General features: G+C 49.9%; 1 protein-coding gene across 17 annotated transcripts in view; it reads right to left on the bottom strand.

Annotated features, from left to right (window-relative positions):
* MAPKBP1 (mitogen-activated protein kinase binding protein 1) overlaps positions 1–26,207 on the bottom strand; it is a 58,172-nt gene that overhangs the window by 13,014 nt on the left and 18,951 nt on the right. For 7 of the 17 annotated variants that reach the window (XR_008672012.2, XR_008672006.2, XR_008672007.2 and 4 more), the window contains exons 3-11: positions 14,935–15,026; positions 3,888–3,950; positions 3,598–3,655; positions 2,702–2,872; positions 2,176–2,313; positions 1,728–1,910; positions 1,486–1,503; positions 1,052–1,212; positions 94–283 (exon numbers count right to left, since the gene is read on the bottom strand). Coding sequence is in view for 9 of the 17 variants with exons in the window: in XM_055363466.2 (XP_055219441.2) it covers positions 94–283; positions 1,052–1,212; positions 1,486–1,503; positions 1,728–1,910; positions 2,176–2,313; positions 2,702–2,872; positions 3,598–3,655; positions 3,888–3,950; positions 14,935–15,026 (1,074 nt within the window). In the remaining 8 variants the exon portion in view is untranslated. The other 10 variants (XR_008672009.2, XR_010130958.1, XR_008672011.2 and 7 more) reach the window with 4 other exon arrangements.

Here is a 26,207-nt window from a genome sequence, read left to right as displayed (position 1 = left end):
CTAAGATTATACTTGGGGATCCCTACTTTCTGTCCTCAAAATGGTATCCCAGCCAACCTGGCCAGTCTCCAGCCAGCCAGCCAGCCCACATACCTCCACACTCCAGACGCAGGAAGAATGATACAGAGCCGAGTACACCTTGCCCACTTTCTTGGGGTCCCTCACATCCCAAACATAAATGCTATGATCGTTGTACACACAAGACAGCCACTGATTAGTAGGATCAAAGGTCAAGGCAATGGTGTCTGGATACCTGGCATTCGCCACTCCAGAGAAGAGGCGACTGTAGGGAGAGGACAGGGCACACTGGTCAGACTGAAGGGAATGAAAAGAGAAGCCAATCCACAATGGAAGGAGCAGTGTGTGAGGAGCCCTCCCTGGACCTGCAAGTTTGGAAGTAGTTGCTTGAGAGAAGAAAGGAGCCCCTACTAGCCATCAGCAGGAACCTGACCCAGCACTAGCTGCTGGGCCATGGTGTTCGGATGAACACAGCTTCACAGAACACCAACGTTAGACAAGGTACTTCTACGGCTGTGATGGGGCAAAACAAAAACAAGACTACTCTGTGCACAGATAAAAACAAGATCACCATATAAACCACAACGAACCATGACAATGATCAAACACCGCCTTTCCCATCTACATGACTGCTGGCGGCTTCTTGACCAAATACAGCTTTAGCCCCCTACCTTTCCTTCACCTCTTAGATAAATTAACAAGATGTTCCACTGCAGAATCGCCCCTAGTTCCTGACAGCATCCAACCAGAATACTTCAATCCCTTGAACGATTCCTAAAATCACCCAACGCAAACCCAAATCCCATATGTCCCTCCTAACACCCACTTACTGAGACTCTCCACAGTTCTCCATGGGGTGGGGTCTCCTTGGTTGCAACAAGTACCGATAAACCCAAATTCTTCTGTCTAAAGAGGTGTTCCCAATAATATTTGGGGCATCAATACACTCTTCACCTGCTCCCTGAGGCACTGACAAGAAAGACTGGGCAGGGGTAAGGCTACAAATGGAGGAAGGGGGGCCCACGTAGCTCACCTGGCCTCGGTGACGCTAGCAATGTCTGTCCCCAGAGCATGGGGTCGGGGCAAGGTGCTAAGGAAGTGCAGGTTAGAGGGGTTGAAAAGGCGCACGGTGCCATCAGCACAGCCACAGAAGATGTAGTCTTGGCTCACAGAGATGCAGTGGGCCACTGTGGTCTGTGGGCAGAGTGGCTCAGCTCAGCAAGGCCACCTGCCCACTCAGTCTTCTCTCCTCCCCACCCATCAACAGCCACCTGCCAAGAGGAAGGACCGGCCAAGGCAGGGGCAAGGGAAAAGCCGCCCAGGTGCCCTGTTCTGAGCCCCTCAGCCCTGTCCAGCCAGGGATTAGGAATCGAGGATTCTTCTAGGCACCAGAGGATCCAGTAGGAAAAGCCCAGTGAAGAGAAAGAAACAGCATGAGAAAGAGAGGAAGGTGCAGGCACCACTTACTGTGAAGCTGTCTATGTTCTGAGCGGAAGAGGAAAGCAGGGAAAAGAGACAGAGCAGAGAGGAGGCAGTTATACAGATCACCAAGGGCTGGAAATGGGCCAAGCTCTAGCTCCCCCAAGCTTCGTTCTCCTGGGATCTCCCGTATGCACAAGGGACCAGCCCCTAGTCTGAAGCCCTGGGCACTAGTTCTCCCCTGAGCTGAGACATGAGCAGACCCTACCCCTGGGGACGGAGGTACTTACCCTCAGCTCCACCCACTTGTCCAAAAGCCTTCGATCACTGAACTCGCACAGCAGCCCTGAGGACGTGATGCAGAAGGTACTGTCCGCCTTCTTTCCTCTGCCACAGGCCACATCAGTGAATAGGTTGTTCCGTAGCTCTCCCAGCAGCCCTGAGCGGCCCAGCAAGGGCACAGTGGCATTCACCTGTGGAGGCACACCACCGTTACACCCCCATCCACCCCAGAGCCTGTCCCTGGAAACTAGGCCCTAGGAGAGTACAGGGGACACCTCCAGCACCTCCTTGCTCTTTGGGCCTACTCCTCAGCCCAGACAGCATCTGGCTCATCCAAAACTTCTGCATGACTGCTGGGAATGCAGAGAGAGGCCCAAGTGGGGCAGAGTCTCCTGGGGTGGGCTGGGCAGGCCCTGCCAGGGGCCTTGGCGGCTACTCCCAGCTTCAGCACCTCACCTTTGAGGTCTTGCTGTCATCGAGATACCAGAATTTGATGTGCCGGTTGCCTGCAGTGACAAAGTAGCTGCAATCCTCAGAGAAGGACACTGCCGTCACCCGACTGGACACCTTGTTGGAGGCCACCACAATGTTTTTCTGGAGGGGATGCCAAAGGAAGAATCAAGGTTCTGTCTCTTGGAGCTAAGAAGACAGTGACTCAGAGAATGGAGGAGAATTAGAATTTGTACTTGAAAAAGTGTTTCTTTCCAGAATTTACTGGCCAGAAAAAGAGGGGTGGGGAAATAATCCCTTTCTAGAGGAGCTGAAAAGATTCGTTTCCTGCAGAAGTCCTTGAAGGCATAAAGCTAGCCCCTTCAACCAACATGCTTGGCCACACAGTTGCTCTTTTCTGCTTCAAATAACTTTCTAGAATGAGAATGGTTCAGTGGGGTGGAACGGAGCAGTGCAGGTCAGCAGTCTCTTGCCTCCCCAGCTGACACTTGACCCCTGTGAGGCTGCCAGGCCACCCCACCCAGCCACTCACCTTCCAGGCCCACACGTTGACGATCATGTCATGCTGGTAGCCCACAGAGACAATGTACTTGGCGCTAGGAGAGAAGGCCACACAAGCCACACCATACTTGTGCTCCTGCAGCTCGGCCACCTGGCTGTGCTCTGCCACATCCCAAACCCGCACGGCAGGCATGTGCCCACTCTGCAGGGAGGCAAGAACTGGAAGTGAGTTGTTGACTTCTCCACAGGCATACAGCCCCACTTCGTCTTCCAGAGCGGGGCCCTCGCCTCCTCAGCTACTAGATACCACCACTTCCCCAGCCAAAAGTCAGGGCAGGGTACAGAGGAAATATGATAAAGATCTGAGGGCAACAGTGATTACCAGGAAGAAAGTGGCCCCGGATTTTAGTCAGCATCTCTGGGTGGCCGTCTGTACTTCAGGTTGTTCAAAGCTCCCTGAATGGTTCTGATGGGCAGCCGGCATTGAGAGCCACTACCACTCAGGTCTATTTCTGCCCCTAGTAAGACTACGCCGCTGGGACAGAAGCGTTCCTCCTGAGCCCAGCAGGGGGCCCCCGGGGGTAAGGAATAGTTAAGGCAGTGGTTTCCAAAGCACGCTTCCTTCACCAGCAGGATCAGCACTCTCTGGGAACTTGTTACAAATGCACATTTCAGACTCCCATCCCAGACCTACAGAATCAGAATCTCTGAGGACCTGAAAGCACACTGATGTGTGCTTTCACAAGCCCTCCAAGTGATTCTGATGTACACTAAAGCTTGAGAACCACTATTTTAAGGTATAGCGAAAACCAGGATTTGGTGTCTGTTTCAGAAGCCAAAGTGACAGCAGGCCTAGGACCGCAGCTCTCTGCGGAGGCCAGGACACCTGCCCTCTTTACAGTACTGCCAGCCCTCTTCCTCACTCACCTCTCCAGTGACCAAGTACTTGCCATCAGGGGAGAAGGCAAGGGCAGTGATGGTTTTCCTGCAAGAGATGGGGCAGGCTCAGAGGGGCACTGGCAGGCTGGCCTAAGCCTAGCCCCCTCCCAGCCTCTCAAAAGGTGAGACCAGCAGACACCAATGGCACATGTGGCACTTCCCCATCTGGCTTTAGGGCCCAACCAGGCCCCAGCCCCCAGAGCCATAGAGACTCTAGACAGTGCCCTTCTCATAGCTCCCAGAAGGAAGAGGTATCCTGAGGACCCCAGCCCATTTACCTGGAACTGTTGAGGATGTGGTGCTGTTTGTGTTTCCGGGGATTGAACAACACAACCACACACCTGAGGAGATGAGCAGACAACAGGCTCAGCAGCAAACCACAGCTTCCCCAGGAGCCCTCCAGGCCACCCAGGACTTCCAGTCACCTGGCAGAGGGAGCTGGGTAGAAAGAGCTCAGAAGGGCACCACTGTTTTTTTCCTTTTCTTTTTTTTTTTTTTTTTTTTTTGAGACAGGATCTTACTCTGTCATCCCAGCCAGAGTGCAGTGGTGCAAACATGGCTCAGTGCAGCCTCAACTTGCAGGCTCAGGCAATCCTCCCACCTTAGCCTCCCTAGTAGCTGGAACCACAGGCATGTGCCACCATGCAAGCTAATCTTTGTATTTTTTTTTTTTTTTTTTTTTTTTTGTAGACACAGGATCTTGCCACGTTGCCCAGGCTGGTCCCAAACTCTTGAACTCAAGTGATCTGCCTCCCAAAGTGCTGGGATTACAGGCATAAGCCACCGTGCCTAGCCTCCACTGCTTTCTCCTGGCAACCTGTTCTTGCTCCTTTTCCCCACCCAAGAGGAACTATCTCTGTAGCCCCATGAGGGTGAAAGGGTTCCCTGGAAGCCTGTCCTCCCAGCCAGGCCGCTAAATACCAGCTCTATCTCTGGCCATACCCACAAAGGGCAGCAGGGACACAGGCCATCCCGCAGCCCTTGTGCATACCCCAGGAAGGGGTGTAGGAGGGAAGAAGAAATGTGATTTGGGCAAAGCAGGCCTCGGGTGCACAGCCCGTTCACAGGCTTGGGGCCACACATGTATCAAGCATGTGTGCCTTAAGATGTAAGGCCTCTCACGTGTGCACCCACGTGTGTACTTGGCAAGAGCTGGCCCCCCACACCCTCCATGTGTTGAATGAGGAAGGAAGTGGGAGGCGAGGCAGGGGCCACACAGCAGAGAGGCTCAGTAAGATGGGGTGGGGGATAGAGATAGCCTGAGAAGGCCTGGGAAAGCCTTACAGTGCCACAGAGGTCCCAAGCCCCACCCTGAGAATCTCTGGCCCCAAGAAACCTGAGAAGAGCCCCCCGACTGCCAGAAGCAGAATCAGGGACTCTGCCTGCCTCGCAGAGAAGGTGGTGGCAACCTCTCCCGCCAGGCAGCAAGGCTGCTGGATGGAATCAGGTCCTGCCTTTCCAGAGGCAGCTCCGGAGACGGAAGCTGGGTAGTAGGAATCGGGGGCAAGAAGCCAAAGGCCAATAGCCAGGCAGCTTCTCTTTAGGCTTCCTGGCTGTCAGCAGGCCCTGGCCCGTTGCCCCTTCTGCCTCAACTCTTCATTAGCACTGGAAATAGCAGACAAGAGCAAGCCTGGAGACTGCGAATAGGAAAGACAGGGAGGAGAGAAAGAGGAGACAGCTACTTCCCCCAGACCTAATTTTCCCTAGTGGGACTCCACTGCAGCCCCCATATCTGAACGCCACTACTGGCTGGAAACTTGAAGGGAGGTAGGTGCAAGTTGCTAGTGAGGGCTAAGCATCTTGGGCTCAATAAACCACTTCGATATGCAGATTTGGGGACACTGGGACCTCCGATGTGACTAGATATGCCCAGAACTGCCAGGCTGACCAACAGCTGTGGAATTCCTGAGTCACATCATTTTCTCCTCTAACCCCTCAACTCTTCCTGTGTGTTTTTTTTTCTCCTTCTTTCTCCATTTCCTACTCTTTCCTTGTTTCTGTTTCCTTTCTCTGTTTTTTTGAGACAAGGTCTCACTATGTTGCCCAAGCTGGTCTTGAACTCCTGGGCTCAAGTAATCCTCCTGCCTCATCCTCCCAAGTAGCTGGGATTACAGGCTCATGCCACCCTGGCTCAGCCCTTCCTTCATTTTTTTTTTTTTTTTTTTTTTGAGGCAGGGTCTCGCTCTGTCACCCAGGCTGGACTGCAGTGGCACCATGGCACCATCACAGCTCCCTGCAGCCTCGACCTCCTGGGCTCAAGCAATCCTCCCACCTCAGCCTCCCAAGTAGCTGGGATTACAAGCACATGCCACCATACCCAGTTAATTTTTTTATTTTTTGTAGAGATGGGGTTTTGCCATGTTGCCCAGGCTGGTCTTCAACTCCTTTCTCTTTTTATACCACCTTCTAGTCTCCTGCTTCCCCTTCTAGAATGTCACAGTCAGGAGGGTTTTAAAAAGTATGACAGGCTGGGCACAGTGGCTCATGCCTATAATCCCAGCACTTCGGGAGGCTGAGACAGGCAGATCACCTGAGGTCAGGAGTTCGAGATCAGGCTGGCCAACATGGTAAAACCCCATCTCTACTAAAAATACAAAAATAAACGAGGTGTGGTGGTGGGTACCTGTAATCCCAGCTACTTGGGAGGCTGAGGCAGGAGAATTGCTTGAACCCAGGAGGTGAAGGTTGCAATGAGTTGAGATCATGCCATTGCACTCCAGCCTGGGCGACAAGAACTAGACTCTGTCTCAAAAAAAAAAAAGTACGACGAAAGCAAGATGGCTCTAGAAACTCTGCACCCCATCGCTCTTGAGCAGGCAAATGAAAATTATAACAGAGCCGGGAGCGGTGCCTCACGCCTGTAATCCCAGCACTTTGGGAGGCTGAGGCTGGCAGATCAGGAGGTCAGGAGATCGAGACCATCCTGGCCAACATGGTGAAACCCCATCTCTACTAAAAATACATAAATTAGCCAGGCATGGTGGCGGGCACCTGTAGTTCCAGCTACTGGGGAGACTGAGGCAGGAGAATGGCGTGAACCCAGGAGGCGGAGCTTGCAGCGAGCCAAAATCACACCATGGCACTCCAGCCTGGGTGACAGAGCGAGACTAGGTCTACAAAAAAAAAAAAAAGAAAGAAAGAAAGAAAGAAAGAAAATTATAAGAGTTCAAAGTGCACAGATTTAGATTTTTTTTTCTTTTTTTTTTGAGATGGAGTCTCACTCTGTCACCCAGGCTGGAGTGCAGTGGCGTGATCTCAGCTCACTGCAACCTCCACCTCCCGGGTTCAAGCAATTCTTCTGTCTCAGCCTCCCCAGTAGCTGGAATTACAGGCAACCATCACCAAGCCTGGCTAATTTTTTTATATTTTTAGTAGAGATGTGATTTCACTATATTGGTCAGGCTGGTCTCAAACTCCTGACCTCAGGTGATCCACCCACCTTGGCCTCCCAAAGTGTTGGGATTACAGGCGTGAGCCACTGTGCCCAGCCAGATTTAGATATTTAGGTTTTAATACTTTATGCAGTATATGAAAAGTAATAGCCCCAGGCCTGCCACTATCATGAATTCAGAGCCCAGAAAGTTCTCAGTGGTTAAACAACGTTTTCTGAACCTTCCTGCAATCTGTGCTGACCTGAGGCCCTCTACAGACTCCTCTCTCCAGCAAAGGCTCTAGTCTGAATGGGGACAGGTTCCCTAGCTTTCTGATTAGTTACACAGGAACCATGGTAAAGGGCTTCAGCTGAGAGTTGATCTAATTGAATTGACTCGATGCATAATCCAGCCAACCATATTCCAAATCCAGAAAAACTGGGATCTATTTGCAAGTTTACGAGTTTTCCCTTAATTCTCATCCCAAAGCAGCATTTCAGCCTTTAAAGGGTAGTGCATCAGACTGCTTAAAACACTTTCCAAGTCACTGCATACAAACTCAGTCTTCCTGGGACACAATATCCTCTGTTTCCTCCTTCTCCTATGTTCAGCTCCATGGTGGAAGAAGGGTGAATGATGCGTGTGTGTGTAGGAACACTACGTAGATAGAAGGATGACTGGCTAGAGGCAATGAGGCAATCTCTCCCTCCTCTAACATCCCCTTGCCCCCAGTATAGCCTAAGAAATTCTCAGGTGTGCCATGGAAGAGCTAAGCAAGAAAAGGAAACACACAGAGGTCATCCCTTAAGCAACTATTTTTATTTCTAATTATTGATATTTGGAAGCCATCCAACAAGAGAAAGAGAGCATGCAACAACGGTCGCATCTACACATGCAGGGACGATAACGCAGATGCTGAAGTGAGAGCAGCATGGCCAGGGCTCCTTGTGTGCTTGACTTGAGGCCCTACTGACCTGTTCTCAAAAGCACCAAGGAGCCCTCTTAGCCTTCTTGGTGAACTCTGAGCAAGCTCCTAGGTCAGCTGGGGAGAGGAGTGCGGGGCACAGTTTGTATCAATCTTTCTCTCCACATCCCCTGACCCTGCCCAGCAGGGTGAGCCCTTGCTCAGTGCTGGCTGGGATCCACCACATGCCAAGGGCTGGGTTGGCCCAATCAGCTGAGTCCTGCAACTCAGCACCTGAGGGTGCAGGGCGGCTGCTCACTCTCACGGAAGGACATAAGGCCTCAGCCTGGGGGAGTCACGCTGTGGAGTACTGGTGCCAGGTGCTGGGCCCACTGCCCAGGAAGGGCCAAACCTTCAACATCCCCCTTCCCTACACAGGTCCAGGCCTGCTGCTACCACAAAGAGCCCAGGATTCCCATAGGATCCACCTCCTACCACTCTCCATCCCCCGGATGGGATGAGCTATGCATGGGGCAGCACAGACACAGGGAGCAGGACACACAAGGTCAACCAGGGACCCTGGGCCTTTGAATTGTTTTCTTTCAGACCAGGTAAAATCTGAGAATGACTCACAGAAGCATGCCAAAGGGGCTTCTGGCCTCGCTCAAATGTCGCCCTCCAGCCCTATTTATCATTACAACCCTACCTCCGTCACTGCTACTGCTTCTACTGTTTCCAAAGCACACATCAATTTGTAATCATGCTTATAACTTACACTGGGGGTGGGGATCCATCTTCACACACCAGACTGCCAGTTCTGTGAGGATGGTATTTTTGGTCTATTTTACTTACTGTTAATTTCCCAGGGCCTAGATGATAGGCCCTCAGTAATTATTTATAAACAAGTGAATATATCTTCAAGTCACTAGGGGCAAGATCTCAAAGCCCTGGCTGCCAAGGAACCTCCTGGGTAGCAGAGTGTGAATGAGGGCCCTGGGGAGAGGTCCATGGTTCTCCTGTACCTCAGGCATTTAGGACTCCTTGATGCTCAAGGGCAGTGTAGAGGTGGAAAGAGCAGAACACTGAGGTCACAGGCCTGTCTGCTAACACACTTCATGATCCTGGGCATCAAGTCCCAACCTTTTCTTCTCTCAGGCCCACCTGGTCTCTCTACTGTCCCTGGCAAATACCCTACAGCGAGTAAGAAGGTAGCTCTGTGTTCCTTCAGCTCAGGTGTCACGAGAACACAGTTCAGGAGGAGAATTCTGTCACACCCAGTGCAATGCTTCAAAGCTGAGGATCTCAGCATCAATTTTAACACGGGCTGAGGAAATGGAGGGCCTCCTCAGGAGAGCAGGGGTTCCCTCTTCTCCTCCCCACTTAAATCAACCAAGAGGTCTCTTCTTAGCTGCCAGATACACCCCGTCACCTCGCTGGGACACTTCCCATCCCAGCGGGAGAGGAGCAGCTGTGCGAAGGGCACTCACCCAGGCCATTCTGGCATGGGAGCCAGGAGAAACCCATTCTCAGGACTGGGCACAGGGGCACAGGGGCACAGGGGCTGTGCTGGGCTTGAAGGCCCATCAACCTTCCACCAGCCGGCTGAGGAAAAGGCCCAACTCAATTAAGGGTGTTCAACTCAATTAAGTCTCTCAAAGGGGCTGTCTGGCATCCTCTAGTAGGGGGGCTTCCCGTGGGGAAACAACGGCCAAGGGATGTAGGAGCCACTAGGACAGGCTCCATGCTCAGCCTGGAGCTCCTACCCACCTCTGCCTGACACACTGCCCACCCTCCTTTCCTGTGCTGTTCCATTTCCTTTCAGAAAACTTTGTTTTGGTTTGATATTCGCCTCTGGGCCTCAGAGAATTTTCTGAGTTTTGTTTCTCTCCTTGTTTCTAGGATACCTGAGCTGGCTCCCAAAGCAACAGGCACAGGAGGAACAAGAGCGTGGGGGCTGGGGGCAGTGTAAGGATGATCAGATAAGAAAAGCAGGGAGACAAGGAGGGAGGTGAAGAACCTGCTTGTGCTCACACAGAATCTGGTGGCCCCCAACATCACAGCAGCACATCAGGGAGTTCTAGAACACAGCAAAACTCAAACACCCAGAAAAGAAGCCATTTGCACAGACAACTTCAAGTTCTAAGAAATCAAAAGGTCAGGGAACAGATTAGGGGCACTGCCCAGGGATGGCCTAAGCCAAGCATACACACTTAGGAAACCTACTAGAGGTTCCATCAGAAAAGCCTGTACACCATCTGGAAGGATCATGACTCCCAGGCACATGCACTGGGCTGAGACCTGCTCATAAACATGCACAAGCACATGCCCTTAAAGGCCAGGCCTGGAGTCCAGGGGTGTGTGAGGAAGAAAGCGGGCAGGACTCCACACTCCCCAGGGCAGGGACACAGGGCTCAGCATGCACCAAGCAGCACCCCAAGGCCTTTTCTGCCTGTGCTACCCCAGCCCCACCTCCAACAAGAGGGAACCTGGCTTTCCCAGGCAGAGGCAAGAACAAGTGGAATTCCCCTGAGGCAGGCTGCACAAACTTATCCAATAGAGAGGTCTTTCCATCAACTTGCTTCTCTAGGGGAAAATGGAGCCTAGCCTAGCCTTTGCCAGGCAGAGCCCGTGTGGCTCCCACAGCACCCTTACTGCAGCCATTAAACACCAGAGGACCACTTGGGAGAGACACTGACCCCAAACCCAGGGGCAGAAGTCTCCCTTGCACAGACTGAGCTGCCCATAAATGGGGCTCTTCTCATTCAAAGGGCAGGTAGGCAGCTTAGAGGAAAAGCAATTTGTTAAAAATAAGCAGAAAGTGGCCGGGCACAGTGGCTCACACCTGTAATCCCAGCACTTTGGGAGGCCAATGTGGGCAGATCACCTAAGGTCAGGAGTTCGAGACCAGCCTGACCAACATGGAGAAACCCCATCTCTACTAAAAATACAAAATTAGCTGGGCATGATGGCGCATGCCTGTAATCCCAGCTACTCTGGAGGCTGAGGCAGGAGAATTGCTTGAGCCCAGGAGGCGGAGGTTGCGGTGAGCTGAGATCGTCCATTGCACTCCAGCCTGGGCAAGAAGAATGAAACTCTGTCTCAAAAAAAAAACAGTGTGGTCTTCCCCCACTCTGTGCCATTTTAACAATCAGAGCTCCACAGTCATACTACTTGGGTTAGAACCCCGTTACACACACTAGCTATGTTACCTCAAGCAAACTCTTTAACCCTTTTGGTTTTTTTAAGAGGCAGGGTTTCACTGTGTCACCCAAGCTGGAGTGCAATGGCACGATCATAGTTCACTGCAGCCTTCACCTCCTGGGCTCAAGCAATCCTCCTGCCTCAACCTCCCCAGTTGCTAGGACTACAGGCACATGCCACCATACCCAGCTAATTTTTTTTATTTTTACTTTTTGGTAGAGACAGGGTTCTCATTATGTTGCCCAGGCTGGTTTCAAATTCTTGGTCTCAAGCAATCCTCCCACCTTGGCTTCCCAAAGCCACTGCACCCTGCCTGCTTAACCTCTTTTTTTTTTTTTTTTTTTTTGAGATGGAGTCTTGCTCAGCTGCTCAGGCTGGAGTGCAGTGGCGCGATCTCGGCTCACTGCAAACACCGTCTCCCAGGTTCAAGCGATTCTCCCATCTCAGCCTCCCGAGTAACTGGGACTACCAGCACCCGCCATCACGCCAGGCTAATTTTTGTATTTTGGTAGAGACAAGATGTCACCATGTTGGCCAGGCTGGTCTTGAACTCCTGACCTCAGGTGATCCGCCCACCTTGCCCTCCCAAAGTGCTAGGATTATAGGCGTGAGCCACTGCACTCGGCCTGCTTGACCTCTTTGAATCTCAATTTCCTCCTCTAAAATATGAGGGTGATAATAGTTGCTCAGAGTATTAAATAATTCAAATAAAGTGCTTAAAAAGTACCTGGCATAGAATAAGTACAGTTATACGTCACATAATAACATTTTGGTCAACAGTGAAGGGCATGTATGACAGTAGTCCCGTAAGATTATAATGGAGCTAAAATATTCCTGTCACTTAGTGACATCTTGATGATCCTGACCCTATGTAGTTCTATGCGCTAGGCTAATGTGTGTGTTTGTGTCTTTGTTTTTAACAAAAAAGTTTAAAAAGTTAAAAACAACATTTAAAGCTTATAGAAGATAAAAAGAAAATACTTTTGGGTCAGGCACGGTAGCTCATGCCTGTAATGCCAGCACTTTGGGAGGCCAAGGCGGGTAGATCACTTGAGGTCATTAGTTCAAGACCAGCCTGGCCAACATGGCGAAACCCCATCTCTACTAAAAATACAAAAATTAGCCAGGCGTGGTGGCAGGAGCCTGTAATCCCAGCTACTCAGGAGGCTGAGGCAGGAGAATCACTTGAACCCAGGAGGCAGAGGTTGCAGTGAGCTAAGATCATGCCACTGCATTCCAGCCTGGGTGACAGAGGGAGACTCCATCTCAGAAAAAAGATAAAAGAAAAATATTTTTGTATAGCTGTACTGTGTTTGTGTTTTAAGCTAAGTGTTACTACAAGAGTCAAGAAGTTAAAAAAAAAAAGTTTATAAAATGTAAGAAAGTTACAGTAAGTTAGGTTAATCTATTATTGAATGTATGTTTTTAAAATAAATTTAGTATGGCCAAGTGTACAGTGTTTGTAAAGTGTACAGTAATGTTCTTGGCACTCACACTCACTCACCACTCACTCACTGACTCACCCAGAACAACTTCCAGTCCTGGAAACTCCATTCATGGTAAGTGCCTTATACAGGTGTGCCTTTTTAAAATATATTTTATATGATATTTTAACCGTACTTTTTCTATGTTTAAATATACAAATACCATTGTCTTAAGATTACATACAGTATTCAGTACAGTAACCTGCTGTGCAGGTTTGTAGTCCAGGCGCAACCGGCTACACCATGTAGCCTAGGTATGTAGTAGGCTATACCATCTAGGGTTTGTGTAAGTATACTCTGTAATGTTCACTCAACAACGAAATTGCCAAATGACACATTTCTCAGAACATATCCCCATCATTAAGTGACACATGACTGTACTTGATCGATAAAGGTAGCTTTTTTTGGTGGTGGCTTGTTTTTTTTTAAGACAGAGTCTCTCTTTGTCGCCCAGGCTGGAGTGCAGTGGCGAAATCTGCGCTCACTGCAACCTCCACCTCCTGGGTTCAAGTGATTCTCATGCTTCAGCCTCCCAAGCAGCTGGGACTACCAGCACCCGCCATCACGCCCAGCAAATTTTTTTTGTGTTTTTAGTAGAGACAGGGTTTCAACATGTTGGCCAGGCTGGTCTCCAACTCCTGACCTCAAGTGATCCGCCCACCTTGGCCTCCCAAGGTACTGGGATTATAGGCGTGAGCCACCGGGCCCAGCCTGATAAAGGAAGCTTTTTTGATGAGGTGATAAAACTAAGCAAATCATGTATCTAGTATAAAAACTATAAAAGTTGCTATGAAAATTACATTGGGGAATGAACTAGGCATTAACAAGTTAATGGTAGAGTAAGAAAGGTACAGAGGTAGCGCTACTCATTTTCACATTCCTGTGCCTATCAGCATGGAACAGAGTGAGCCAGAAGCAGGAGGGGTTCCAAGCTTTCTCCAGAAGCCTGAAGAAACTATGCTTGGAGGTTTCCCACTTGTAGGAGCAGAGAAGTGAAAAGGCAGCAAGAGAAAGAATAGTAGCCCCACTCCCCTACTTCTCTTCTATGGCACTGATCTCTCTCAAAGTGACTAGAACAGATGAATATTCATAATAGCTAAGAAGTAGAAACAACCCAAATGTCCATCAACTGAAGAATAGATAAAATGTGCTACATCCATCCAGTGGAATATTATTCAGCCACAAAAAGGAATAAGGTAGTGATACATGCTGTGACATAGATTAACCCTGAAAACATTATGCTGGCCAGGCGTGGTGGCTCACGCCTGTAATCCCAGCACTTTGGGAAGCTGAAGCGGGAGGATTGCTTGAGCCCAGGAGTTCGAAACTAGCCTAGGCAATAGAGTTAGACCCTGTCTCTACAAAAAATGGAAAAATTAGCTGGGCATGGTGGCACACACCCATAGCTCCAGCTACTCAGGAGGCTAAGGCAAGAGGCTGAGGCTGCAGTCAGCCATGATCATACCACTGCACTCCAGGATGGGCAACAAAAAGAAGCCAGTTACAAAAGGCCAAATACAGTGTTATCTGATTCCGTTTATATGAAATATCCAGAATAGGCAAATTAATGGAGACAGTGGTTGCCTAGGGATGAAGGTCTGGTAAGGTGGGGGTGGGAATGAAAAGTGACTGATAGGAACGGGGCCAGGCACAGTGGCTCACGCCTGTAATCCCAGCACTTTGGGTGGCTGAGGCAGGTGGATGGCTTGAGCTCAGGAGTTCAAGACCAGCCTGGGCAATGTGGTGAAACCCCATCTCTACAAAAAATTCGCCAGGCATGGGGCAGTGCACCTGTAGTCCCAGCTACTCGGGAGACTGAGGTGGGAGGATTGCTTGAGTGTCGGAGGCGGAGGTGCAGTGAGCCGACATCAAGCCACTGCACTCCAGCCTAGGCGACAGAGCCAGAACCTGTCTCAAAAAAAAAAAAAGGGAACAAGGTCATGAAAATGTCCTAAATTTGATTGTGGTGATGGGTGCACAACTCTGTGAATATACTAAAAAGATACTGAATTGGGTATTTTAAATAGTGAGTTATATGGTATGTGAATTACATCTCAATAAAGCTGTTTTTTAAATGACTGGAAGGTAGTTACTGAAGATGGTGCTGGGAACTGTGTGTAACATAAAGTGTAAATCTGTGTGTGGGAGGTGGGGTAGATAACCGAAAAGCAGGACAGGATGGCAACAATGACAGCACCCGACAAAGAACCTTTACCTGGTCCTGCGTCTCTTTACAAAAATGGCAACAAAACATTAACCTGTATCTATCTTCCAGAAGATACCAGAAAATCCCTGCCCATCCCAACTGCTCTAGCATGGCTATAAATTCCCATGCATCAAGATCTCTTCCAAGGCGCTTACTTACCCTGCTGGGTAAGCAACTAAACCTGATCGGGGGTCACAGGCAAGTCCTCTGCCTCCAGACACTGTAATTCCCAGCACCTTCTCCAAGGTCACCTGTTAGAAGAAGACAGAAGTGACATGTTACAGACAGAGTGTGTTTGGGAAGAAGGTGCTGAAGGTACCTGGGACCATCCTGAGGCAGTGGCTACTTTCCAGACACCCATGTTTTCAGGAGAATGAAGCTATGACTTCTGCAGCTTCTTCTATTCTGCCCACCGGGCTTCTTGATCACACGGGAAAAACCCAGCGTGCATCACCTATTTTCGGCAGGGCTCAGTCTGCTGGTACCACAGGAAAGAACACCAACTCGTTAAAGCATAACTCATGGCCACAGAGGAACAAGCATTCCCCAAATCCAGGAAGGTACCATGTATAAGCCAGAGCCTGGGATCCCCAGACTAGACTCTTGGGTCTGTGAGACTTGGGTGAGGCCACTGATCTTTGTGCTTTGGCAGGCATGAAGGAAAGGCCACTCTGACCTACCAAGAGCCAAAAGAATGTTAGGTATCAATTAGGTGACTCAGAATATCCCTGACCTTTGCATTCTATCATGTTCTTCCCCTCTGTCAGAGGGCTCCACCTCCCAAATGTCTGCCAGTTCATAGACTACAATCCAAGGAGGCAGAAACAGGGCTTAATGCTGTGTTCTACAAAGCACCGATGCTCAGGGTACTCTAATTATTATTATTAAGCTGCAACTCCCACAGAGATGAAAGATAAAATGCTCAGAGATTCAGAGAGGACACGGCCACGGGAGACACTCATCACTCTCATCATTAGTATTGTTACCCCACACTGTCTGCAGGCCTCAGGACCCACACGAACTAACCTCAAATTAATTCATTGGTCTTTCTGCTAGACAATGCCAAGTGAGATTGAGACTTCCCTCTAACCTCTTGCTGTCACTCCATGTCATCCTCTGCTCTGGGTCTTTCACTTGCTGCTCCAGGTCTTTACCTGCTCCAGGACTGTGCACTCCCTGCACTGGCTCTGCTCAAGAATGTCCCTGATCTCCCCTGGCTCAGAGAGTGGGGCTTCAGAATGCAGGGCGGACATGTGAACAGGCTAGACAGCACTCTGCTATGAAAACACTGAACCTGAGGAGAGTTTCAGAGGCCCTAAGAGGGCAATGTAAACCAGAAACACTTAGCGTATATGCTTGTGGCAGGGCGGTCTATTCTTAGTACAGGCCAGTTTCTACAGAGGGGAGGCTCAGAATCAATTAGGACAGTTTTGGAGTTTCTCCTTCTCTCTTATTGCTCCAACCGCAGAATTAAAAGTACTCCTAGAGGGGCCAGGTGCAACGGCTCATGCCTGTAATCCCAGCACTTTGGGATGCCGAGGTGGGCAGATCACTTGAGGTCAGAAGTTTGAGACCAGCCTGGCCAACATAGTGAAACCCCATCTCTACTAAAAATACAAAAATTAGCCAGGCATGGTGGTTGGTGCCTGTAATCCCAGCTAATCAGGAGGCTGAGGCACGAGATTCATTTGAACCTGGGAGGTGGAGGTTGCAGTGAGCCGAGATCACACCATTGCACTCCAGCCTGGGTGACACAGTGAGACGCCATCTCAAAAAGTACTCCTAGAGAACCTGTTTAGATTTTTTTTTTTTTTTTTTTTTTTTTTTTTTTTGAGACAGAGTCTCACTCTGTCACCCAGGCTGGAGTGCAGTGGCACCATCTCGGCTCACTGCAAGCTCCACCTCCCGGGTTCACGCCATTCTCCTGCCTCAGCGTCCTGAGTAGCTGGGACTACAGGCACCCGCCACCACACCCGGCTAATTTTTTGTATTTTTAGTAGAGACAGGGTTTCACCATGTTAGCCAGGATGGTCTCGACCTCCTGACCTCGTGATCCACCCGCCTCGGCCTCCCAAAGTGCTGGGATTACAGGCATGAGCCACCGCACCCGGCTGAACCTGTTTAAATTCTTATCTCTGAAGATCATTTTAGCTTGAATTAGGTTGGAAGGAAATGCCCTGTGGTGGCCGAAGACCAAAATAAGTCTCCTGAGATGTTACATTTAATACCTATTCCCCAGAAAGGTCCCCAAGGTTATCTGTGTATCTTGGGGATGCAGACGAGGAATTCTAACGTGTGTCTGCTCACTGGTAGATGTGGTTTCAATACAGAGCAGCAACCCACAGCCACCTGGCAAGCACCAAACTTGCCAATTACCCTTGCGCCGATCTGAGGCACTAAACCTAGTGTGGAATAAAGTAACTTTGGCCTTCTCTATACATTCTTGATAGGTTCCCCTAACTTATGCCTCCTCTACTTTTTCTCAGCTTAATGAACCACTGGGATCTAGTCACCTATTACTGACTGGAGAGCAACAAAATCATCCTGGGGAAGTCTGGGGGATACTCAGTTTAAGTCACCACGTCATCCTGGCACTGAACCTTCAACTCTCCCAGAGGAGGGGATATTTAGGGACATTCCTGCCACACCCACCGCCTTCTGCAGACAGGAAAGAGAACGGCCCCAGGCTGGCATTACCCACACAGCTGGGAGAGGCCACAGAATCAAGTGTAGTGAGCTAAAGGGCTGCTCAACTCTTATTTTCTCCTGGTAATCTGATTAAAGGTAAATCCTTTGGATTTAAATTTGCATTGATCCCTTCCGTCCCTCATGCTTCAGTGTTGGTGCCGAAGAATTACATCAAGTCAGTTGGTTCTCAGCTGATCTTCTTTCTAACAGGAATTTGGGTAGGTGTTTTGTGGGTAGATGATCCAATTCCAAAGAGAATTAATTCTCTAAAGCAAGAAGGAGACGTGGGCTACTAACACTCTAAAGACCAGTGTTTATCAAAGTTTTTTGGCCATGACCCACAGTAAGAAACACATTTTATATCATGAGCCAGTATATAGAGACGTGTGTGCATATGCATAAAACTGAAAGTTTCACAAAACAATATACTATTGTTAATCCTAGAGTACAATATACTCTATTTTCTATTATATTCCATTTCATTAAAAAGTCTGGTCATGGCCCACTTTACTGATTTCATGACCTACAAATGGGCTGGAAGCTCTAGTTTGGGAAACCCTGCTACTGACCATCTCTTTCTGCCAGGACTGGGAGACAGGCTCTGATCACCGGCACCTTTGTGTTCCTTAGTCATTTTCCTCCTAGGACTCTCAGCAGTGGAACATACTTCCGCACTAGGAAAACCCCACAGGCAGGAGTTTGCCTGGGCTCAAAACTTGGCTTATTTTCAAAGGATTTATGTTTTTGGCTTTTTCTGGCTTTCTAAGCAGCTATCCAAGGGGGGGAAAAAGCAGTTTCCTTTGGCTCTGTGGAAGGGGAGGAGCAGGGGAAAACATTCAGGGGCATCAGCTGGTTTTTATTTTATGTTCTTAACTCAAACCAGCTTCCTGTTTGCAGGGAGGTTTTGTGTTGAGCTCCACTTTCAAAGGATCTAAGAGTCCAGAGTTCCTGCAAGGCCTCCAACATCTAGGCTTATTTTGCAAGGCTTCAACATGATGGACTTCATAAACTGACTCTCCCTCTGATAACCTTCTTCCTCGCCTCCTTTCCAAGAAGGTGGTAGAGCTTCCAACTGCCCTAGAAGATGGAGACAAATTTGAACATCCCCTGCAAACACACCCCAGGTTCATGCATTCAAGTTCAATCGGTGGTGTGCTGGAGCTGGCTTGCACCAACTCAAGAATGCTGACTGGGCACAACTTTTCCCACATTCGGTGCTAGTAAACGAGTGGCCCTGAAATCACCACCGCAGGACGACTTACACCCTGGAAATCAGCAAAGGCTCACAAATCTTCCAAATCACAGTTTTTTCCCCTCTCAGAGAGCCTGTAACTATTTACCACCATGCCACTTAGTTCAAGTCACTATTATCTCTCACTTGGACTGTAACACCCACATGCTCTCCCTGCTTCAGGCCTTACCCCCTATAGTCTTTTCTCCACATGGTAGGTCACAGGGATTCTTTTAAAATATAAATGAGAGGCCGGGTGTGGTGGCTCACGCCTGTAATCCCAGCACTTTGGGAGGCCGAGACGGGTGGATCACGAGGTCAGGAGATCGAGACCATGCTGGCTAACAGGGTGAAACCCCCGTCTCTAATAAAAATACAAAAAAAAATTAGCCGGGCGTGACGGCGTGCACCTGTAGTCCCAGCTGCTGGGGAGGCTGAGGCAGGACAATGGTGTGAACCCGGGAGGCGGAGCTTACAGTGAACCGAGATTGTACCACTGCACTCCAGCCTGGACGACAGAGTGAGATCTGTCTCAAAAATAAATAAATAAGTAAATAAATAAATAAAAATAAAATATAATATAAATGAAATCATGTCATCATTTTGCCCAAAACCCTCCAAATGGCTTCCCATCTCCCTCAAGTTCAAATCCAAATACTCTACCCAGGCTTACAAGGCCCTAAATCATCAGGTCTCTGGCTACCTACCTCTCTGACCTCATTTCCTACACCCTCCCCTTCACTCACTCACTCCACCCCAGCCACCTTACCAACTTTAAGCACCTTAAGCCAACTGTAGCCTCAGGTCCTTTGCATATGCCATTCCTTGGACTAAAAAGTTCTTCTCTCAGCTATGCACAAAGCTAATTTCCTGAAGTCTTTGCTCAAAGGTCTCTTTCTCAGAGAGGGCCTTCCAGACTAGCTTTACTGCCATAATCTTATACCCAATTTACCCAGCCTTAGTTTTTCTTTTTTTCTTCTTTTTTTTTTTTTTTTTTTTTTTTGAGACAGGGTTTCACTCCTCACCCAGGCTGGAGTGCAGTGGTATGATCTCAGCTCACTGCAACCTCTGCCTCCCAGGTTAAAGCAATTATCCTGCCTCAGCCTCCCAGGCAGCTGAGATTACAGGTGCCTGCCATCATGCCCAGCTAATTTTTGTATTTTTGGTAGAGACAGGGTTTCACCATATTGACCAGGCTGGTCTCGAACCCCTGACCTCAAGTGATCTGCCCGCCTCGGCCTCCCAAAGTGCTGGGATCACAGGCATGAGCCATCACGCCCGGCCACCCAGCCTTATTCTTCTTCATAGCTCACAGAGGCAGGTAGCAACCCAACATTGATTACATCTCTGTCCATGTACTTACTACTACTGCCTGTCTGTCCCATCAGAATGTGAGCTCTTTGAGGACAGGACCTAGGTTGCTGTCCCCCATGGATGTATTCCCAGCACTTTAAACAGTCTCTGGCATACAATGGGCACTTGATACATATTTAAGGAATAAATGAATGCCTTACAGAGGCTTCAGAAACAGTGAAAGCCCAGGAAAACTGGGGTATTTCAGACCAATAAAGTTGTTCTCCACAAAGTATCTAAAACTGGTTGTGACAGAAAGGCTATGACCAACCGAGGACAAGCAGAAAGGGCACTTAATGGTACAGGTAACATTTTGTTTCTTAAGCTGATGGTAGGCACACATTGCCTATTATTCCACGTCTTTATTGTATGTCTTAAATATTGCATAGCAAATATTAAAAAGAGAGAAAAAATATAGTGGAAGATGTGGTGTGGGGCTCAGGACCTTATGAGCAACATCCTTCTATAACTCACATCCCCACTTCTCTCTCTAGCCTCAAGGCATTTGGTTGACACTCACAGACCTGGCAATGTGGAGGGAAAGGGTATGAAGAACTCAAAAATCTGGTTTGTTGTTGTTGCTGTTTTGAGATAAGTTTTGCTCTGTCACCCAGGCTGGAGTGCAGTGGGGTGATCTCAGCTCACTGCAATCTCCGCCTCCAGGGTTCAAGCGATTCTCCTGCCTCAGCCTCCCGAGTAGCTAGGATTACAGGCACCCACCATCGTGTTTGGCTAATTTTTGTATTTTTAGTGGGGAGATGAGGTTTCACCATGTTGCCCAGGCTGGTCTTGAACTCCTGACCTCAAGCAATCCACCCACCTTGGCCTCCCAAAGTGCTGATTACAGGAGTGAGCCACCGCGCCCGGCCAAATATCTGTGTTTGTATTTAAGTTTCTCATGTCTGTCCTTATGCAGCTACATATTTGTATAATTCTTTGACATGTCACAGAACCACCATCGTGAGTACCCCTCTTTCTGACTGCTAAGCATGGCAGCAGGCGATGAGATGGGCCCCTTGACCTGGGTCCCCATGCTGACCTTCACTGAATATGTAGCATGAGCAAGAAATAAACTGTTGCTTAAGCCAGGGGGATTTTTGAGGTGGTTTGTTATCAAGCAGGACCTAGCCCAGAGATTCTCAGACCTTTTGGTCTTGGGAACTCTTCACAGTCTTAGAGCTTATCAAGGATAACAGAGAGCTTCTGTTTATGCGGGTTATGTCTATCAATATTTACTATATTTGAAATCACAATCTGAAACATTAAAAATATTTACTAAATCATTTAGAAATAACAATAAACCCATTACATATTAACATTCTTTTTTTATTTTTATTTTTTTTTTGAGACGGAGTCTCACTGTGTCACCCAGGCTGGAGTGTAGTGGCACAATCTTGCCTCACTGCAAGCTCACACTATTCTCCTGCCTCAGCCTGGTACTACAGGTGCATGCCACCACGTCCGGCTAATTTTTTGTATTTTTAGTAGAGACAGGGTTTCACCGTGTTAGCCAGTATGGTCTCGATCTCCTGACCTCATGATCCACCCATCTCGGCCTCCCAAAGTGTTGGGATTACAGGCGTGAGCGACGGCATCCAGCCCACATATTAACGTTCTTATTAAATACAACTTTATTTTCCAAAACAAAAATAATTAGTGAGAAGAATGGCACTGTTTTACATTTTTGCAAATCTTTTTCATATCTGGCTTAACAGAAGGGAGCTGGGTTCTCATATCTGCATCTGCATTCAATCTGTTCTGACGTTATCTAGTGAAAGTATGCGAAGAAAACCTAGCCTCATTTGGATATGTAGTTGGAAACAGGACATCATGGACCCCCTAAAGGGGTTTTGGGGACTCCAGGCTTCTCAGACCACACTCTGAGAACCAATGACCCACCCCTCTAAATACTACAGCATCTTTCCACATGAGGAAGCAAGCCCACAAGTGAGAGTTCTGGCCTCAAGGATCGCTTGAAGAAAGTGAGGTAGGAAAGAGGCCCTGTGAGAAAATTACTGTCCATAAAGTCTGGGATTCAGCCCAAAGTTCTGACAGGAACTTCAGCTCCAAACCTTCAAGGCCCAAATGCAGATGAAATACAGCCCAGGAGACACACCAGTCCAGGCAACTGTGTCTGGGCAGTGACTTGGGACACAACTGCTGCAGGCAGCTGGCACCCTGACCCATCCATCTACAGCTCTAGGAACACTGCTTCATGCACAAGTGGAAACTCAGAAGGAAGAAGAGAGGACCCACTTGGTTCTCTACAGTGTGCTCCTCCACACCCAGAATGCAGCCTCGAAGCACAGAGAATACCCAAGCTGTGACCCAGCTTTTGCTTTGGCAGGTGGACAGTGTTGAGATGGAAGAAAGCGTACACCAACCTGACAGAGGTGTCATCTTTCCCCTGAAGCAAGGCTACTGGAGGCAGAATTACTACAAGTATAATGTGAGGGAGGGCTTGAATACCCACCACTCCCAGTAGGAACTAGGTAGAGCACTATCATATCCTCCAGAGAGAAACAGGGCCAGCAAAATCATCTCTCACTTTAATAAGATAAAGGGGTAACTTCATACTAGCCCATTCCCAGGAGAGAAAGAAAGAATAAAGCCACGTGTTTAAGTGCTCTTCTGGCTCTCATTAAAGTAGATGGAAAAAACAGGTGGCGTAGAGGCAAGAGACAGGACTGCTCATTCATACTAGATAGAACAGTAGTTTCCAGCCCGCAGATTGCAGTCTTTTTTTTTTTTTTTTTTTTTTTTTTTTTTGAGATGGAGTTTTACTCGTTACCCAGGCTAGACTGCAATGGCACGATCTCGGCTGACAGCAACCTCTACCTCCCGGGTTCAAGTGATTCTACTGCCTCAGCCTCCCAAGTAGCTGGGATTACAGGCATGCGCCACCACACCTGGCTAATTTTATATTTTTGGTAGAGACGGGGTTTCTCCATGTTGGTCAGGCTGGTCTCAAACTCCCAACCTCAGGGAACACCTATTTTTAGAGCATGGAGAAGATGAGGTGCAGGCAGTGAGAAAGAGAGGAGGAGAATCAGGAAGCCAGTGAAGTGGAGAGCTCCCAGAAGGGAGGGGTGATTAATAGTGAGTGCTGAAAGAAATGAAGGAGGCAAGGACAGAACTCTCCAGAGTCCAGAGCCATCCTCAACAGAGGTGGCACAGTATAAGGTCCCAAGAGGTCCCAGAGCCCTAAACATACAATCCTAGACACTGGGCAGGGCCTTCGAAGCTTTTCTGCTCTCTCAAGTCCCTGGATCTGATCAGTCCACGAGCTAGAGGACAGGCGCTAGCCAATGGAAGCGAGTCCAGGTGGAGCCAAGACAGTGGCACTGTTAGGAAGGGCTTCCTGCTTGGACCCACAGCAGAAGTTGGCAGGAAATGCTTTCCCTTTTAGTGTGAGGGACCACTACAGGGAGTCTGCAATGGCACGGGAGTGGCTGCTCCCTTGAGATAGAGAACTAAGAGGCCAGAGTCACAAAAGGCCAGGGTCCCCTAGGATTTGGCTGACCTCATACTGGTAAAGAAACCCCAGCAACTGTGAGGAAAACGATCTGTTTTCGTTGCTATGTTTTGTTGCCACCAGCTACTTTCTTCCCCCTTTTCCCTTCCCCCACTCTCAATCCCACTCAATTCAAGTTATAAATACCTGAGTTGTAAGTCATTCCAGCCAAACCATGGACTTGCTGTTTCTATAAACAAGCATGTCAGAGACCTGTCCAAGGCAGAGCACTCTTCGCCTTCCCCTCCCTTCCTGCAGGTTAAGAACTGTATTTGTCTCTTGCCCACACACTACACTCTAATCTCACAAAGCAGATTCTCTACCAGATTCTGAGAACTGCCACTTAACGCAAAAGCCACAGAAGAAGCCAAGGCCAGGAGGCTTTGTGCAGAGACTTAGACAGTAGGGCAGAGACCCAGTGACCAGACCTGGGAATGGGGAGGAAGGGCAGGTATCATGCCCAGGCTAACTCATTCCTGTTGCTTCAAAATTCAAAGTGCCATCTGGTCAGAGGTAGGCAGGGGCACAATGGCCAGTTGAAGAAGAGAGCAGACCTTGGGTCTAGTCTCTGCTCCTGGTCTCTACCCAGTTTGGCTGATGTAGAGTTCCATCTATACCACAAAGACTCCCAGAAACAAATAACTTCCAATGTGACAAACAAACAAAAAAAGGGTATCCTGCTTAACGGTTTAGAATTAGTTGGAGCTGAGTCAATTCTCCAGACTAAGATTAAAACAGCCTTAGCTTCTAAGGAAGGTGCATTTGCCACTGCTTGGAAAGGGTAACCTGACAAAGCCACTAGCCACAGCCCCTGGGGACAAGGAGACTGGAACAAAAGTTCCCAAACCTGGCCAGTCAACAAAGTACCCAAAGAACTTAAGGTTTTTTTCATGTAACAACAGTCCCTACTCTATCCCCACCCTATCCACTTCCCCTGACTGCAAGATTCTGAATGAAAAGATAAGGAGTAGGGTTTGAGAATCTGCATATTAAAGCTCTCCAGGTGGTTCTAATGATTACCAGATTGGGAACTACTAAACTAAGGCATTTGCCCTTCTATTTCCAAATTTTAGCCTCTCTTGGGTTAGTCCCAGTGTTCCAAGTATTTTACAAGAACGCACCGGGGGTACAAAAGGTCTGGGGAAGAGAGAGGATCTACAGCTGCCATTTACTGAATGTATACTTTGTGGCAATAACTGTTCTAACCACTTCACACAGATCATCTCATTTAATACTCTTGACAACTTCATGAAGGACTAGTATTATCTCCATTTTACACATGAAAGAGTAAGTAGCGAGTGGAAGAACCAGGATTTAGGCTCCCTCTCCCTCTCCCCTCTCCCCTCTCCCCTCTCCCCTCTTTCCACGGTCTCCCTCTGATGCCGAGCCGAAGCTGGACAGTACTGCTGCCATCTCGGCTCACTGCAACCTCCCTGCCTGATTCTCCTGCCTCAGCCTGCCGGGTGCCTGCGATTGCAGGCGCGCGCCGCCCCGCCTGACTGGTTTTCGTATTTTTTTGGTGGAGACGGGGTTTCGCTGTGTTGGCCGGGCTGGTCTCCAGCTCCTAACCGCGAGTGATCTGCCAGCCTCGGCCTCACGAGGTGCCGGGATTGCAGACAGAGTCTGGTTAACTCAGTGCTCAATGGTGCCCAGGCTGGAGTGCAGTGGCGTGATCTCGGCCTGCTACAACCACCTCCCAGCCGCCTGCCTTGGCCTCCCAAAGTGCCGAGATTGCAGCCTCTGCCCGGCTGCCGCCCCGTCTGGGAAGTGAGGAGCGTCTCCGCCTGGCCGCCCATCGTCCGGGATGTGAGGAGCCCCTCTGCCTGGCTGCCCAGTCTGGAAAGTGAGGAGCGTCTCTGCCCGGCCGCCATCCCATCTAGGAAACAAGGAGCGCCTCTTCCCGGCCGCCATCACATCTGGGAAGTGAGGAGCGTCTCTGCCCGGCCGCCCATCGTCTGAGATGTGGGGAGCACCTCTGCCCTGCCGCCCCGTCCGGGATGTGAGGAGCGTCTCTGCCCGGCCGCCCCGTCTGAGAAGTGAGGAGACCCTCTGCCTGGCAACCGCCCCGTCTGAGAAGTGAGGAGCCCCTCCGCCCGGCAGCCGCCCCGCCCGAGAAGTGAGGAGCCCCTCCGCCCGGCAGCCACCCCGTCTGGGAAGTGAGGAGCATCTCCGCCTGGCAGCCACCTCGTCCAGGAGGGAGGTGGGGGGGTCAGCCCCCCGCCCGGCCAGCCGCCCCGTCCGGGAGGGAGGTGGGGGGGTCAGCCCCCCGCCCGGCCAGCCGCCCCGTCCGGGAGGGAGGTGGGGGGGCCAGCCCCCCGCCCGGCCAGCCGCCCCGTCCGGGAGGGAGGTGGGGGGGTTAGCCCACCGCCCAGCCTGCCACCCTGTCCGGGAGGGAGGTGGGGGTTCGGCCCCCCGCCTGGCCGGCCACCCGGTCCGAGACGTGAGGGGCGCCTCTGCCCGGCCGCCCCTACTGGGAAGTGAGGAGCCCCTCTGCCCGGCCAGCCGCTCCGTCCGGGAGGGAGGTGGGGGGGGTCAGCCCCCCGCCCGGCCAGCCGCCCCGTCCGGGAGGGAGGTGGGGGGGTTAGCCCCCCCGCCTGGCCAGCCGCCCCGTCCGGGAGGTGAGGGGCACCTCTGCCCAGCTGCCCC

This window comes from Gorilla gorilla, chromosome 16 (assembly GCF_029281585.2).
Source record: "Gorilla gorilla gorilla isolate KB3781 chromosome 16, NHGRI_mGorGor1-v2.1_pri, whole genome shotgun sequence".
Classification (NCBI taxonomy): Eukaryota; Metazoa; Chordata; class Mammalia; order Primates; family Hominidae; genus Gorilla; species Gorilla gorilla.
This window is presented reverse-complemented; position numbering and strand designations above follow the sequence as displayed.